Source organism: Equus quagga, chromosome 10, assembly GCF_021613505.1.
Source record: "Equus quagga isolate Etosha38 chromosome 10, UCLA_HA_Equagga_1.0, whole genome shotgun sequence".
Taxonomy (NCBI): Eukaryota; Metazoa; Chordata; class Mammalia; order Perissodactyla; family Equidae; genus Equus; species Equus quagga.
In genome coordinates, this window is record NC_060276.1 from 96872380 (window position 1) to 96888885 (window position 16506).

Genomic DNA, 16506 nt, shown 5'->3' on the forward strand with positions numbered 1-16506 from the left:
GTACATTATTAGTCAGAAAGTCAGTCCAGAGACGAGATTCTATGTTCCCTAGCTTGCTTAAGACAGACTGCCCAGATGGGCCCCACAACTGTGAAGAGGGCAAGGATGCAAAGACTACAGACCGTTGGAATGGACAGGACTGCAGGATGAGCAGATTACCAATGTCACAATTAAAAAAAAAGAACCCTCAAGAGGTCTATGCAGCCACTATAATTTCCATCGCCAAAGGGCACAGGGTTTCCTTTAATACGCAGCTAGTAAATTCTCACTGTTTCCCTGACAGCGAATCAGACATTCTTGCTCCCTAAAATTTAAGGTCAAGTCACTCATAGCTTAATATTTTTTTTCTGTTGATTCATTACCAGATTATTTCAAAGTGTGTTGATATAAAGGAAATAGTTTATCAATCATGTGTTTTCATGTTAAGTTTTGCCAAGCCATTGGCCATTTAGAAAAAAATAAATTATAGCACACCCTACCCCTTTGATTATTTTTTAATTAACAAACACTTGCCTGTATTGATTAGATGTTTAAGAGATCTGTGCTTTACTTTTAATTCAACAAGGCTATTTAGATTATCTAAAGTTGGGAAATTTTAATTGCATTACATAAAAACTTAAAATCATACATGAGACCCAAACTGAAAACTAATTTTCTTTATGTAGATTCAGAGGACATGGAAGTGTAAAATTTTGTTACACAAAAGTTTTTCAAATAGTAGTAAACTCCTTTTTCTTCTCATTCAGAATAGGTTTAGTGTTAGAGATAATATATTGAATTACATTTATTAGCTCAGGATCATATATGGTGTCAGATTGTTATAGTAGTGAGTGTACAGAAGGTACAGGTTAAAAATTACATTGGCCTTATTTTTTATCCTTGTTATTCAAACAAATATTACATTTCTGTGGGATCATTTAGTTTGAACCAGTGACAATCATATACTTAGGTGCAGGGTGGGCTGCTGTAAAAAATAAACCAAAAATACTATGGCTTTGAGAAGGTAGATGTTTATTTCTATCTCAGGTGAGGTAGGTAATTCAGAGTAGGGGAGGTGGCTTTGCTCCATGAAATTCTCCCAAGATGTAGGTCCCTTTCATTCCATTGTTCTGTAGTCATCTGGGTATTTGTATTCTCATAGTAAAACTTACTCACCACTACTGTACCCCCATCCCAGCCCACAAGAAAGGAGAAAAGGAAGTGGAGGACAAGCAACTCTCTCTTAAAGGTGTATTAGGAAAGCTCCATACATTATTTCTTCTCATGTTCCATTTGCCAGAACTTAGTTACATGATCACATCTAGCCTCCAGAGAGGGTGGCAAAACGTGGTCTCTAACTGGGTGGCCAATGCGTGCTGCTAAAATGATGGGTAGATCTTGTACTACAATGAGGAAAGAGAGAATGCATGATGGGGGAAGATAGCAGTTTTGGGGACAGCGGTATCACACCGCCTTTTACATCATTAGGGAAAGGCAGAGAAAGGCCTGCATAATCTATCTCTCTCTTTATAAATACAGGTGCCCTCCTGATGGCAGTTCCTAGCATAAGTACTCATAAACAAACAAAAAAAGCCCAGAAAATACCTATGATCTATTAAAGTATGAAATATAGTAAAATATGCATGGGGGAAATTGTAGTGCATGTAGGGGATTCATGAAAACGATCCAGGTTTCATTCTCAGTCATCCTTCAATTAACACTATAGACAATATCTTTGATTGTTCATAGCCAATTTAACGTGTATATTAGTTTCCTAGGGCTGCCATAACAAAGTGCCACAGACTGAGTGGCTTAAACAACAGACATTTATTTTCCCACAGTTGTGGAGTCTGGAAGTCTGAGATCAAGATTTCAGCAGGGTTGGTTTCTTCTGAGGCCTCTCTCCCTGGCTTGTAAACAGCTGTCTTCTTGTTTCTTCACATGATCTTCTCTCTGTACGTGCCTGCGCCCAAATTTCTCTTCTTATAAGCAGACCAGTCATATTGGATTAGGGCCCACCCTAATGGCCTTATTTTAACTTAATTACCTCTTTAAATGTCCTGTGTTCAAATACGATCACATTCTGAGGTACTAGGGTTAGGACTTCATCCTATGAGTGTTGAAGAGATACAATTCAGCCCATAACAATGGAGTAGCTTTGTAAATATAATGTGGAATGCGAACATAATGGTGCCCAAAGGAGTAGAGCTAGACAGGAAGGGAATTTGAAAAATTCAGACTACAATTTACAAGTGACTGAGGTGAAACTATAAAAGTATGCCACATATGAACTCTGAATTCCAGAGTCCCCATAAGGTCATTGAATAAGTGACCTAAGGAGATATTTTTACATTAGTGTTACTATAAAATCATTAAAATATTGTAAGATGATAAACTTGGCAAAAGTTTCTAGATTATCCTTGTCATATTAGAAGACTTGCATGATCTAGAGATGTGTCAGCTTATTGAATCTGTCTGAAAAGTACTTTCCATTAAACCAAGGAACAATACTAATTTGAGATCCAACAGGAAGAAAAGTACAGAAAACTGGCATTGCTTTTCTTTATATAATATTTATCACTCTTTCTGGATCTTTGGAAACACTAAACTGCTAATGATTGATATACTTGAATATATGGTCAAATGAAAAGTATACACATTTGCATCTAAATTACACAATTCTTTTAAATAAACTTATATGGAAGGTGCTGAAGCTTTTTCAAAAATCACAATCATGTAATAAAAACATGTGACCTACAGATCTAAGGCAGTCACATTTATGATAATGATTCTGATTTTTTTAACATGAAAAAAAATATCCAACTCTCATGCCCCAAGACTCCTTAATACATTTTCATTTCACGTGCTTTCTTGGTAGATGGAGAACTTAACTCAAAATGTTAGTCTCATCTGCCATTTCCAAGGATAAATGTGAGATTTTTTTTCAAAATAAATTGAGTATTCATTTAAATGCAATACATTAAATGTATTTGCCAATCATTTCAAGTATTTTTGACTTGGAGAAAATTTGAATATATAGAGTCAATTTGGTTTTAAACTGTTTCATTTATTTCTACTGAATTTCTCTCAGTTCTGTTGATCTAAGAGCATATTTAGTTATATATGAAAATATATGAATGTCTAGATTAAAATATTCTTATACATAACATTCAGTTGCTAATGAAATGTTTATTTGACCTTTAATTTATCCAAAGCATGCTTTAATATGACTACAAACTTTTGTGTTTTATTTTACTATATTTTAATTATACTTACTCATTATATATCTAATTCCAGAAAAAATTATTTAGAGTGACTTAAAGAGGTATATATGATTCAACTGATCAATCATAAATAAGTTAGAAAACTAGAGAAAGGGGAAGTTACAATAGGAAAATAATAGAAACTTTGCATAGAAATATGCTCACAATATCTGATGCATGGTGGAAATAGGCAGAGAAAAATAAAGCCTCAAAATTTGGCACCAAGCTCCCTATCGGGCAAAACTAAGAAGGAGGCATATTTCTTTTTATTGTGATAAGGACACTTTGCATAATATCTACCCACTTAATGGATTTTTAAGTGTACAATCCCATATTGTTAACTATAGGTACAATGTTGTATAGCAGATCTCTAGAATTTATTCATCTTGCATAACTTAAACGGAAGTAAACATATTTCTGAGATTCAAAGTGTCCAATTATCAAAATGATCATTAAAATATTTTTAATGGGACCGGCCCGGTGGCGCAGCGGTTAAGCGCTCACGTTCCACTGCGGCGGCCTGGAGTTCGCCTGTTCGGATCCCGGATGTGGACATGGCACAGCTTGGCAAGCCATGCTGTGGTAGGTATCCCACATATAAAGTAGAGGAAGATGGGCATGGATGTTAGCTCAGGGCCAGTCTTCCTCCAGGAGGATTGGCAGTAGTTAGCTGAGGGCCAATCTTCCTCAAAAAACCAAAATTTTAATGTACTAGTCGTATGTGAGGTTTTCCTAGAATTTAGATATAGAAGGAAAAATTAAGGAGGGCTGTGAATGAGATAGCACCATTAATATTCTTATAATAAACAGAATAAAGAGGTACATGATGCCATTTTTCTGTCAGTATGCCTCCAGTCAGAAACAGTGCCGAGAATCTGAGCCTAGACTTTTGCCGTGTCTTCTTCATGAATGAGTCTCAAGAGTTTGGCACTGCAGGATCCTTTTGATAAGCCACAGGTGGTGTAGAAGTGGACTTTCCAAAATAAAATTGCTTGTCTGTTTTCCTCCCGCTCAAAATTCTATGTTCACGCATTCAGAACCATAGATGTCAGAACATATAGCTCTTCCAAAAGATGCTGAATGGTGCATGACGTAATTCCAGATGTTTAAAGGTGCCATCTACTTGGAGAGGACTCTAAACTTGTGATCTCTTATCCCAGATCAGATTTTTAGTGATCTCACAAGAGAAAGAATGGGAGGACTTCTAGAAGTAACTAGGATGGTGGCAAGGTTGGTTAGCTGGAGGCACAGCTGGAGGCAAGAAAAATGTCCTGTCAGTTCCCACTGTATGAGCATGCTCCCAGATTGCAGTTAGAGGGAAAAATGAATAAATTTACAAGGTATTCTAAAGTTTTAAAAAGGTAAAAGAAAAAAAATTAATTAAAATAACAGGAAGCAGACATTGTAGATTAATGATAACAAATGGGATAAAAGTTTCATAGTGGGAGTTGAAAAGTTCAACTATTGATGCTAATTTGAAATTCCTAAAGCCAGTAGCCGTTTCACTGTATTTTTAAATTCAAACAATCTGCCTCCATCAGGGTAGTAATAAAGAGGGAGAAAATAATATTAAGGTTTTCAGAGAGTAGATCACTCTTAGCTACATGGTCTGGACAACAAGATGCCGTAAGGGAACCATAATTGTGACATCCGTCAGCCCATCAGCGATCAGACATTCTCTCACTTTGGACCTTACAAATCTCTGTTAATGCAGTTTGCCAGGTTGAGATCAGAAACACTGAAGTCCATGGAGTAGAGACAGACACAAGGGAAGGAAATGGTAAGGCAAACTAGGGGAGACTGCCAGAACTTGGGGAGTTTGAGCACCAGCGCCGCACAAGATTCCTGAGCTGTCATGATAACCCCTACTCTCTGAGACTGCTAGGTGAGCATTAACAATTTCACTTGCCAAGAGGACAGGGAAAATATCTGTTCTGTTCACTGGTGTTTCCCATGCACGTCACATGGTATCTGACATATAGTTGATGCTCAATAAATATCCATTTAATAAAATAAATTGCAATTTAAGAGATAAAAATTAAAATATAATGGCAAAATATTTCTTGAGAGAAAAGAAAAATGCCAATGTGCTTTTAAAATAATGGTAAGTTTTATGACAAATGGAAGCATGAGCAATCATTTGATCAAATGCTCCCATTTTGTAGGTGAAAAAATAAACGTCCTGGTACATAGCGTATTTGCAACTAGAATCCAGTACGAGCTCTGATTTCAACAGCTTTTTCCCACTGTAATTATTGTTTATAAATCTTATTTTCTAGTAATAGTAATTTTAAGATACTCTAACACTAAAGTAACAAAAAAGTGTTCATTATCCACAGTGAGATTAAAATACACAATGACTAAATTCAAAGTGCAGAATATATAAATTCACATAAAAATAATAAAATGAAAATTCTGTGTGCACTTATCACCTATTATCATCTGCAGTCTATTGTCACTGAAGTCATTTTAGATTTTAAATGTTATTTGTTAATGTCTTAAAATCACTCTGATTAGTTGGATATAAGTAAATCAATTCTGAATATCCTCTTACTGGCGTCAATTGCTTAGCATATGAATCGAGCGCAAAAGTGTAACCATAAGAAAGTAAATATTAACGGGATTAAATAGAAGTTTGTATCTCTGATGATCTTCATGTTTGGAAAATATAAGCTTCAACAAAGTTTAATCTATTTGGTTTTCTGATTTAACCACTAACAAATTTCATTTATTCCTAATTTACTTTCAGTAATCAAAAATTCAAAGCCATTTAAATAATTCAGCTACATTAATGCACTTTAATATCCACAGTGTTATCTAAAAATTAAAAATGGTCAAATATAACTCCCTGGAAAAATAATTTTGGTCTTATAATACTTTAAATCCATCAGCTTTTTGGATAGTTCATATCTACCATTTTTCATAAATTGACCATTAGATTTTATCAACGGTAGTCTTTGGATACTGAGAGTTGCCTGAGAGAGTCACACACACACACACAAATGTTGAATTTAATTCAGAGTGTTAAATAAAGCAAAATAATTGATGTCTAAATAGCTACTTATGTAACAAGTCGTGATTTTTCACATTTATTTCAGGGAGAAATTTTTGTTATTCAACATTAGAAAGAACAGTTATAAGTTTCCTCAATTATCCTTCTGCTGTTACTTCAGTCCTAAAATTTAATGACAATCACCCACTAAAATCTCGTGACAGAATGCACCATTCGATTTTGCCGGGGATTCTCGGCATTGGCTCCACACAGAAATTACCCAGGGAACTTTATAAGCCTACCAATGCCTGGGGTCTACTCCCAGAGGTTCTAATTTAATTGGTCTGACTGTGGCCAGTGTCTCTAATATTCAGCAAACTTTGAGAACCACTAGATAATGAAATACAAGCAGTCTTATGAGATCTACATTCAGTTCAGCCAACCATGTCCTCTATTTTTTTAAACACTCACCTTTCACAGTTTAAAGAGATCTGGCCTCTGGTCCTAGATTATCTGGATAATTGCCTCAACTCATCACTCCTCTTAGCTATAAAAGCATGAGAACTATTACTTATTTCTAAAGTCTGTTACACTATCATTCCCATGAAAAATTACATATCTTTTTTTAAAGAGAGCACAGTAATTTATCTGTGAAGTGAAATAACACTAGCAGATCATTAACTTGGTACAATGAATGCATCAAGCAGCTGTTACTTAGAAAATAGAACATCTGTTAAATGCCATTGAAGTCACTATTCACTGTCATTATAGTTATAGCTATAATTTCTGTTCTGCACATTCTGCTTTCATGAAATTCTTCTTTAATAGACAATACATTATTAATAAAAAGTCAATACACATTGCTGTAAAATCCACTGTTTAATGTTTTATGTTTTTGAATTTATCATTATATTAGTCTGTCACATTAACCTAATAATAAAATATGTTCTAAACCTCTAGCCATGACAGAGTAATGTAGGGACCTCAAAAAACAATTAATATCATATTTTATCACATTTAAGACATATTAGATTGTATGATGCACCATTGATTTAATTACAGCTGTTGTGGATCAAAAGAAACACCACCATCTTAAACATAAATATAAATTGTGAATTTCATCTCAATTTCAGAAACCTTCATAAGCAACAAATGCACACTTTTAGAATTTGTGGTAATTTGTTCATTCTCTTCCTGTGAATATATTTTGTCAGTAAAGGTGAAAGCACTCTGTCCCATTCCTGATGACCAGAAATGGTATAATATTTATGCAGACTGATCGAAGGTAGAATTCACTTGGGGAGGAGAACCTTCTAAAACACCTTTTATCGGTATATTAGTTAATTATTCATCCATATTAAAGTGAACTTGCACAAGAGAGCAAGAACTAAAATTAACAAGAATTTAGTAGCATCCTATTAAAGGGAGAAAGGTATGCAGAAATGGGGTTATGGTACATATTTGACTAAACGTGGGGCTGAGTGAAAATAGAATCTAAGGGATAGGAGACACTTAAGAGATTAAATAAGTGGAGGGGAGTGGGGAATTATAGGAAATCAGATAGAGAAGTTATCCTAAGAATATAAATCCCTGGGAAATTCCAGGAAAACTTGTGGAAGGCATTGGACCTCTGAAAATGTGAAATGGGTGGGAGAGAAGGTCAAGCCCAAGTGGGTTATGTTTCTCTGCCATGTTGGAAAGTATCTGTGGATGTGTTCCTATAGGACCAGATAGATAATCCAATGGTTTTTACCATTTTAACTTTAAATAAAATTAAAGAAAATGTTTCCATCACGTGATGGTATGATCAGCAGAGACCAACAGAACAGATTTTTTCACCCTGCTACTGCATCAGTGAAGTGAGTTGAGGAGCTGATAGCTGAATCCTGAGCCTCACATCCCATTAAAAATTAGACTCAAGTGACTTACCTTATAGATGTGAGGAATGAATTAGAATGTATTTTCTATTCTTCATGTCAACAATGGGTGTCTTCATTAGGAGAGATTAACATCTGCTACCCGTTTTTTTTATTATAAGGAAATTATAGTGGCATTTAAAACTTGCTACAGCTGGTAAGAAGTAGACAGGATATCCATTTCTTTGAAATCATGGAAGTTAGTGTTTAATATTTTGACTATTGTGGAGCTATTAAATGTTACAAATTAAAGGTAATGAAAATAAAAATATGTTAGACTTTGTGGCAATTTATATTTAAATTGAGATCTACTTTTATCTGATATTTTTTCCTATGTCATTAAAACCCTGAGTGCCAAGTATATAGTTCACATTAAGCTGCTGTTCAAACTCCTGAAACTGGACATATGACCATGTCATAGGTCAAAATAAAACCGGCTGTGCATAATTTTGCTTTTTATTCAGCCTTAAAATCAACCCTAGAAGCTGTCACACTATGGCATAATTGAAAAAACTAAAGGAGCTGAGTTACAATTTAGTCATTGAACTTGAACTTGCCCATTCAGGAGGTTAGACCTTCCAGAGCCCTCTCCACCTCTCATCCCACAAGGCAGCAGAAAAAGGCATGTGTACAGAAGATTGGATGCTTTTTAAGAGGGGAAATGTCTTTTCAGTTCATTCTCCCCATCTCACCAACCCCATAAATAACTCTACCTCCCTCAGAGAGGAATGAGTGATGGTATAGAGAGAATGGCCAATGCGGTAGCTGTAGTTCAGTTCAATAGTTCAGTTCTCAATGCATCAGCAAGTATAGACATGCTTCTGTTATGGGAAACTATTAGAGCAAAGGAAAAGGGCTCCTTGACATCATAAAATGTATGTTTACAGTTTCTAATAAGTACCCCGTATTCCCCTTTTGGTGGCTTTTGACTCCAACTTTCATACTTTCTAACCATTTTTCCTTTGTCTTTAGTTAATCCAAACCATCCAGTCCTTTGTGATCAACTCCTGTCTCAAGTATCACCTCTCCCTTGAAGCCGTTCATGCTTATCCCAGCCATGACTTGTCTTTTTCCAAAAATTATGTTCTAATATGATGTCAAATTATTTGATTGCATTTCAGCTTTTCTCTGTAGCTACACTGTAGGTAAGATTAGACAGGGTATGCAAGGACTCCTCTTTCCTTATCTCTGGTGGTGAATGGCATAGCACAGAGTGGATAGTAGGCACCTGATGCACATTGACTAATTGAAATTTAAGAACGATCTTCAGAAAGCAAGATCAGCATATTTTTTGAAGTCTAAGACCTATTTTTTATTATTTATAAATCATACCTTTTATTAAAATTTGTTTGTGGGAAAAAAGTAAACATCCATTAAATGAGCACAATATGTTTTCTAACCAAAAATAGCATGTATACAAATGATTAAATACCAGTTTATTCTTGAATATCATATATAAAAGTTCAACTCTGGATCTTTTTACAGTAAGAGTATAAATTTTCTCGTGACTCAGGCTTGGTTATATGCGGTTATAAACCACTACAATGATCACTGCTTTTTTTCAAGCTCATGTTCATCATGGTGATAACTTTAACATGTTTGAGTTTTATCTTATAATATTGAGGAATCTAAAATGACACCAGAAATTAATCCACATTCCCTATTTTGTTGTTCTCATTAACTGAATGAGCTATCAATGGACATTAAACATTTTCTCTTGAAAATTAGCTGGAGAATTTTGGCAGATGTTTAACACATAATAGTTGTTTGTGATCCATGAGCTATTTTCAACAATGTTTCCTAAATTCAAAATTTGTCTGATCTCTGCTAAGATTTGGAAATTTCCTTTGCCTTTAATTGCATTGCCTGGCTTTGCATTGTGCTGCCTGCACAGCGACTTTTTATATCAAAGCTAAAACATAGTGTCATCTTTATGAGGACATTTTAAGAAATAAATAGTGATCCAAATATAAGTTAAGATTCAACTTTGGGAAGTGTTACCTTTGTGAATAAATCAATTCTAGTGACAAGCCTTTCATCTGGAATCTAGGAAGTAGGGAATGCTCATTTGCATATATTTCCATGTCTTTGACAAACTCAAATGTAGATTTTATAAGGACAGGGACTTTGTTTCTCTACCATTTTATCCACAGTACCTAGAACAATGGCCACCATGTATGGTTGTAAAGGTAGTGTATGACACGAGGGTGCAGACAAAAGGAGTGAAAGGGCTGAAATCTAGCCCATGACCACTCACAAGTCAAACTCCAGAGGGGCTGTTTACACCCAAAGGGGGCATTTCTCATAATTTTCTAAAAGACACTAAGTAGAATCGCCTATGGTCTTGCTATAATAGTGGCATATTTAGTAGGAGCTCAGTAACATTTATGATTGATAAATGAAGGAATTGCTTCTATGAATTGGCAAGCTCACTCATGTGCAACAGGTGATACCTACGTTACAAACAACGCTCTGAATGGTAGCTGATAAGTTCATTTGGTATCAATTACTTTGATTTCCGATATTTTTATATTGAAAAAGAAAAAGGCGAATACAAAAGAATATTTTAGAATGGAAGAAACAGTGGTTGTCTCTCATATAGAAATTATTTTGTACAAGCTTTTTACCTCCTTTATTCTCCCTGCTTATTTGATGTCAAAGGCAAAACCAAAATGTATGTATATATATGTGTGTGTGTGTGTGTGTGTGTGTGTGTATGGTGATATAGTGATATAGAGTGGAACAGGATTTGATGGTATGGAGGAAAGACAGCCAGAAGAACTATTTAGATATATTATAAAGATAGAAAAGACATCTTGAGAGCATTTACGAGTAAGACATGAGATATAGGCTGGCCTCATAGAGACCATCTTTCTCTCATCTACTTGGACCACCTCTGTTACTCTCTGTGCGTATGTTTCATTTGACTCTTTGCAGGTGGGTTCCCTCCACTTTCTTATTATTGCTGCTACCCAGTGATTGTGTCTTCCTATGGCTTTGACTTGCTGTAGTGAAGACATCAGCTCCATTTTCAAATGATTTCTCAGCTGGTGTGCTATCGCGGTCTCTATATTTCTCAGTTAAACTTGTTGAGAGAAGATCTGTTTGGCTCTGGCTTACCTGCCAGTGAATGTCCAACAGCAGTACATGGGCAAGGGAGGGATCGGGGCGGAGGCAGAAAAGTACAAGATGGCCATGTGGTCAGCCATGAAGTCATAAGAAAGGGGCTGCAGGTAAAGCTGACAGTAGACATTTGTACTAGGATCATTTTTTCCATCGACTCTCTACATAATTTCTAATATTAAATGTGCTTATTTTCATGTATTGTAAATCAAGTCTTAGGAATCCATGTTGCTCTCTTAGGGGATTTTAATATTACCTCTTTACTTTCATTGACCTGTAACTGAAATTAAGCATTTTTTCAATTATGAATATGAGCAACAAACTCCAGTAATATCAGCAGTTACTGTGACTTTGCCAGCAGTAGTAATGACAGATAACTTTATATCACATTCTAGTCATTGCATATACTTCAAAACACCAGTTATGCTCATTATTACTTGAAATTATTCTAGTTAATGATCTGATGCTAGATCATTGTAGTTACACATGTTAGGAAGAAAGCATGTATTACTATCTCACAAATTTAAAAAGGGTATTTTGTATATTGTGTTTCAATATAATTGATTTCATTTGAAATCCAGTGAATTTTATTTTATGCTTTTAAAAACATTATTACGAGAATGGATCCTTAAGTTTCACCAGATGCCAAATAGGTTTGTGGCACCAAAAAGCTCCAAATTCCTACTGTAGAAATACAAGAGTGTAGGGGCCAGCCCGGTGGAGCAGTGGTTAAGTTTGCACGTTCTGCTTCAGTGGCCCGGGGTTCACTGGTTCGGATCCTGGGTGTGGACACGGCACCACTTGTCAAGCCATGCTGTGGGAGGCATCCCACATATAAAGTGGAGGAGGATAGGCATGGATATTAGCTCAGGGCCAGTCTTCCTCAGCAAAAAAGAGGAGGATTGGCGGCAGATGTAAGCTCAGGGCTAGTCTTCCTGAAAAAGAAAAGAAAAGAAATACAGGTGTAATGATTGCTGAATTTTCTAAAAGCAGTTGTTGCTTATTTGTGGATGAGTTTTCTAAGGTCTGCCTTTAGCCAACACATTTATATATTAAGTAAATATAAATATATTTAGATGGATAATATGTATGCTTATCTATTAATATATAATCATAAATATGAAATTAATCATCTTTATTTATACATATTTGTTCATATATACTCAATAAGGAAACTATAATGTATTTGGTGTGATTTTCATCATTCATAAAGACATGGTTCAAGGTTTAAACCCTTGAAAAAAATCTTACCATAGTAATCATACACACAGCCATTTCAAAATCTTAACACTACAGTATATTACTTGAAGTTCAAATGCTGTCCTTTTCACAGGCTACTCAGAAGGAGATTGAGAAACAGAAGGTTCACCTAAAGAGCGTCACAGAATTAGGAGAGGCCTTGAAAACGGTTTTGGGCAAGAAGGAGACCTTGGTGGAAGATAAACTGAGTCTTCTGAATAGTAACTGGATAGCTGTCACTTCTCGAGCAGAAGAGTGGTTAAACCTTTTGTTGGTAAGAAAAGAGGCTGGAAGATTTTCAACCCCTCTCCAAAGTGTGGAAGAAATTACATAAGCATTCAATAATAATATTTCTGTTTGCAAATTCCTCAACTCTACATAAATGCTGGCTGTTAATTCAATATCTCTAGCTGTATTTTAATATAATTTTCCATGTTTGTGCTATGTTGTATGTGTTCTATATGGAGATCCCACCTAAAAGTAATTTGAATGGTACTAAACTTTTGTCTTGTTAAAATTGTAAAAAGTAGGACAAATCTTTTAAGAATATTATCTAAACTCTACCACCCACAGAAAACCGTTGAAAATATTTAAGTTTTGAAATTAAATTTAAGCATTTTTGCTATTGACTTCTGGTTTGTTTTAGCTCTAAAATATGTCCCATACTATTCCTATATTGTACATTTTAAATATTGCATATGATTTGGAAAAAGTTATAATCTCAGTTTATAGGATTCCTAGGTTCTTTTTTATGCCTACTTGATCTCATAAAGATTAAAAATCATAAACTAAGTTTTGCTACTAATATTATAATTCTGTTAATTTTTCTCATATATTTTGAACTGATATACATGTAAACATTTAAGAATTATAGATTTATTATAAAATGAACACTTTATCAAAGAAAAGAATATGATCTAACCAATAATATGTCATGGTATGTCTCTGTAAAATTAAGGAATACCAGAAACACATGGAAACCTTTGACCAGCATGTGGATCACATCACAAACTGGATCATTCAGGCTGATACACTTTTGGATGAGTCTGAGAAAAAGAAACCCCAGCAAAAAGAAGACGTGCTTAAGGTAGCAAATAAAATATTATGAAAAGTAATTTTCAAACTGCACAACAGTTATGTCAATCATCTTTGTCCTAAAAGATACCAAGGACTTCTTAATAAGAGTGAAAAAATTCTTCCTGTGTTCCTTCCTCCCTCCTTCCCTTTTTCCCTCCCTCCCTCTTTGCTTCCTTCCTTCTTTCCTTCCTTCCTTCCCTCCCTGCTTTCTTAATTCAAATGGGAGTTAATGATTTTGAAGAGTTCTGTAATCTAGATATCTGTCCATACTTATCTCTCAGCTAATTGCACACAACTTGAACTGTGATGAGAAAGGGACTCCAGGATTTATTTTGGTGTCATATTGCAAATTCCTGCCCATCTTAATAGTAGTACTGTGTCCTTATATCTAACACAAAGATCAGTTTCCCAGCATTATCCACAGCCTATCTCAGTAAACACCGGAAGTCCAATCATCTGGACATTTTGCCTATGCAATATCTGAATCTTAGTAATTAGTAACAATACTGAGCTTATATAAAACTGAATTTTTCAATTTTAATAATATGTAAACATGGCTTCGTGTTCTCTCTTTTTGTATTGAAACCAATTAGGACGTCCTAAGTCTTCTTTCTCATAGGCAACTTAACTGTTACTTTAAAAAATGGTTCTTGTAAAAGCATATGAGAGGTATAATGTGCAAATATATCTTGTTGATGCTATATTATTTCTATTTGGTTGCATCTTTCTTGATTAAATAGGAAGAGTTGAATTTTAATGAATTTATTTAAATTAATGATTCCTTATTTTATTTTGCTGAAATTTTCAATAATTTTATTTGACTAGTGGGTTGCTATTTAAAGAACACTGAAAAATTGTGGTTTCTGCCTCTACAATTCATTTTTTTCTCTTTGATGCACTTGATATTTTCTAAGGATTTTAATTCATTTTTGATGAAAAACTGTAAAGGTATTTTAGGCTATCTCCAAAACATATTTACCCTCTTGTCTGTACCTTATTTTGCTCTTCTTTCTCCCTTGATGTATAGGTAAGGAATGTCATCTTATGGTGAAATTCCTTCATGGTCTTTAGAGTAATAGGAACTGAGTTATTTCACTCATAGCCTCTCTGACCCCTTGAGTCAGGCAGAACCTTCCTAAATCCCTCTGTCTGTGACACAGAATTCATATCTGTTAGAATGGCACTCAGTGTGTTAAACAAAAAGGGAACTCAACAGTACCAGGAAGGAATAGAAAATTGTTCTTCAGCTACCTTCCTTCCTGAGCACACATTAAGGTTGTTCCACAACTGTGAAATTCAGTAAAGATAAGACTAAGTATAAAAGATTATGATTGTTGCAAACAACATAGAGAAGTCAGGAAATCATCCCTTGTTCTTCCTCAGACATAGATCAAAGACAGTGACCTGTTTTCCTGAGATCCCACACATTCTCACTCTACTCCTATTTTATGGAAGTTGACTTTTTTCCTCCTTCAATATTCCTCTGTATGTGCTCACTCGCTCTCTCTTTTTCTCTATCTCTTTCTATCTCATTCTCTCACTCTCTCTCAACTTCCACTTAATTACTAACTTCAAGCCCTGTCTCTTGCTCACGGAATATAGCGTTTAAAGGCTGAAATGAATGACATGCGCCCAAAGGTGGACTCCACACGTGACCAAGCAGCTAACTTGATGGCAAACCGCGGTGACCACTGCAGGAAAGTAGTAGAGCCCAAAATCTCAGAGCTCAACCATCGATTTGCAGCCATTTCTCACAGAATTAAGACTGGAAAGGTAGGAAGATCTGCTCCAAGGTGGAAACTAGTGATAAATGATCTCTTGCGAAGGTTGCGCAGTACTCTGAAGGGGGCAAGCAACCCCCACATCAAGGTTTTCAAAAGGAAAAGGAAGGTCAAAATGTATTTAAGGAAATTTTATCACTGAATCTCATGAGAGCTCAATCTCCCTCCCTCGCCCCCCCCCCCCCCGCCCCGTTATTTTTTTGTCATGCCACAGCTATTCTAGAACTGCATTCTGCACTAGTTTACATATGTACTTTCAGGGGTAACCTGCAGCAAAGTAACAAATAGCAAGCATGCTGCAGGCCACTAACAACAAGAAAAAAGCACAAAAGACATCCGTCTAAAGAAAGCACTACTGACGTCTTTTGCCAAATATAATATTGCTTGTGTGTAATATGGATCAAATATTCAAAATGAGGCCTTGTACATCTCTTGCATGATCTAGGGTGTTTGTACCTCTTTATTGGTTGTGCACATGTGTATGTGTGTGTATTTAACTTGCTCTTGCTAGTTGCCAATATTTACTGTGACAAAATCCGTTAGGCTATAATGACATGCTTAAGCCATGAAAACAAATAATTGCAAAGGTTATATAGCCCAATTTTTGTAATTTTATATGTCTATTTGCATTTATTCTATTTAATGAAGAACCAGGGGATATGGAACTTTTGCATGATAACTCTTCATATTTGTGTAACATTGAATGAAGTCAAAATCTTACCTAATAGGGAGCTTGCAAAAATATATAAATATAGTATTATAGAACTTCAACTCTTTGGGGGAGTGTGAAAATGCAAGAAATTGCCAAAAATTTATAAAATATAGCTTGACACATTTTTCAATATATATGATATGCTTTCAAATACAAAAATGTATGTAAAAGAAATAAATGTATTTACATATACAGATAATTGCTAGAAATAATCTTAAATGAGAAAAATGTTACTGAAATATTTGTGAGTAAATATGATGTAATATGTCAGGTAAGTATTGATTCCTGGAAAAATAAGAGAATGCGTCTGAAAAATATTTTGATAAATATAGACATCCAATAATAGCATGATTTACAATTGCTACATTTTCAAAGGCATTACAATGTGTCATTGTTATAGTATATATTTAAGAGAGCTTTAAAA

The 16506-nt window shown here is 35.0% G+C and overlaps 1 protein-coding gene across 9 annotated transcripts in view; it reads left to right on the top strand.

Annotated features, from left to right (window-relative positions):
- Positions 1-16506, top strand: part of DMD (dystrophin) — a 2273580-nt gene that overhangs the window by 1095385 nt on the left and 1161689 nt on the right. For 8 of the 9 annotated variants that reach the window (XM_046672830.1, XM_046672828.1, XM_046672833.1 and 5 more), the window contains 3 exons: positions 12607-12786; positions 13471-13599; positions 15192-15362. In XM_046672830.1, coding sequence (XP_046528786.1) covers positions 12607-12786; positions 13471-13599; positions 15192-15362 — 480 coding nt within the window. The remainder of the gene's footprint in view (positions 1-12606; positions 12787-13470; positions 13600-15191; positions 15363-16506) is intronic. The other variant, XM_046672837.1, reaches the window with a different exon arrangement.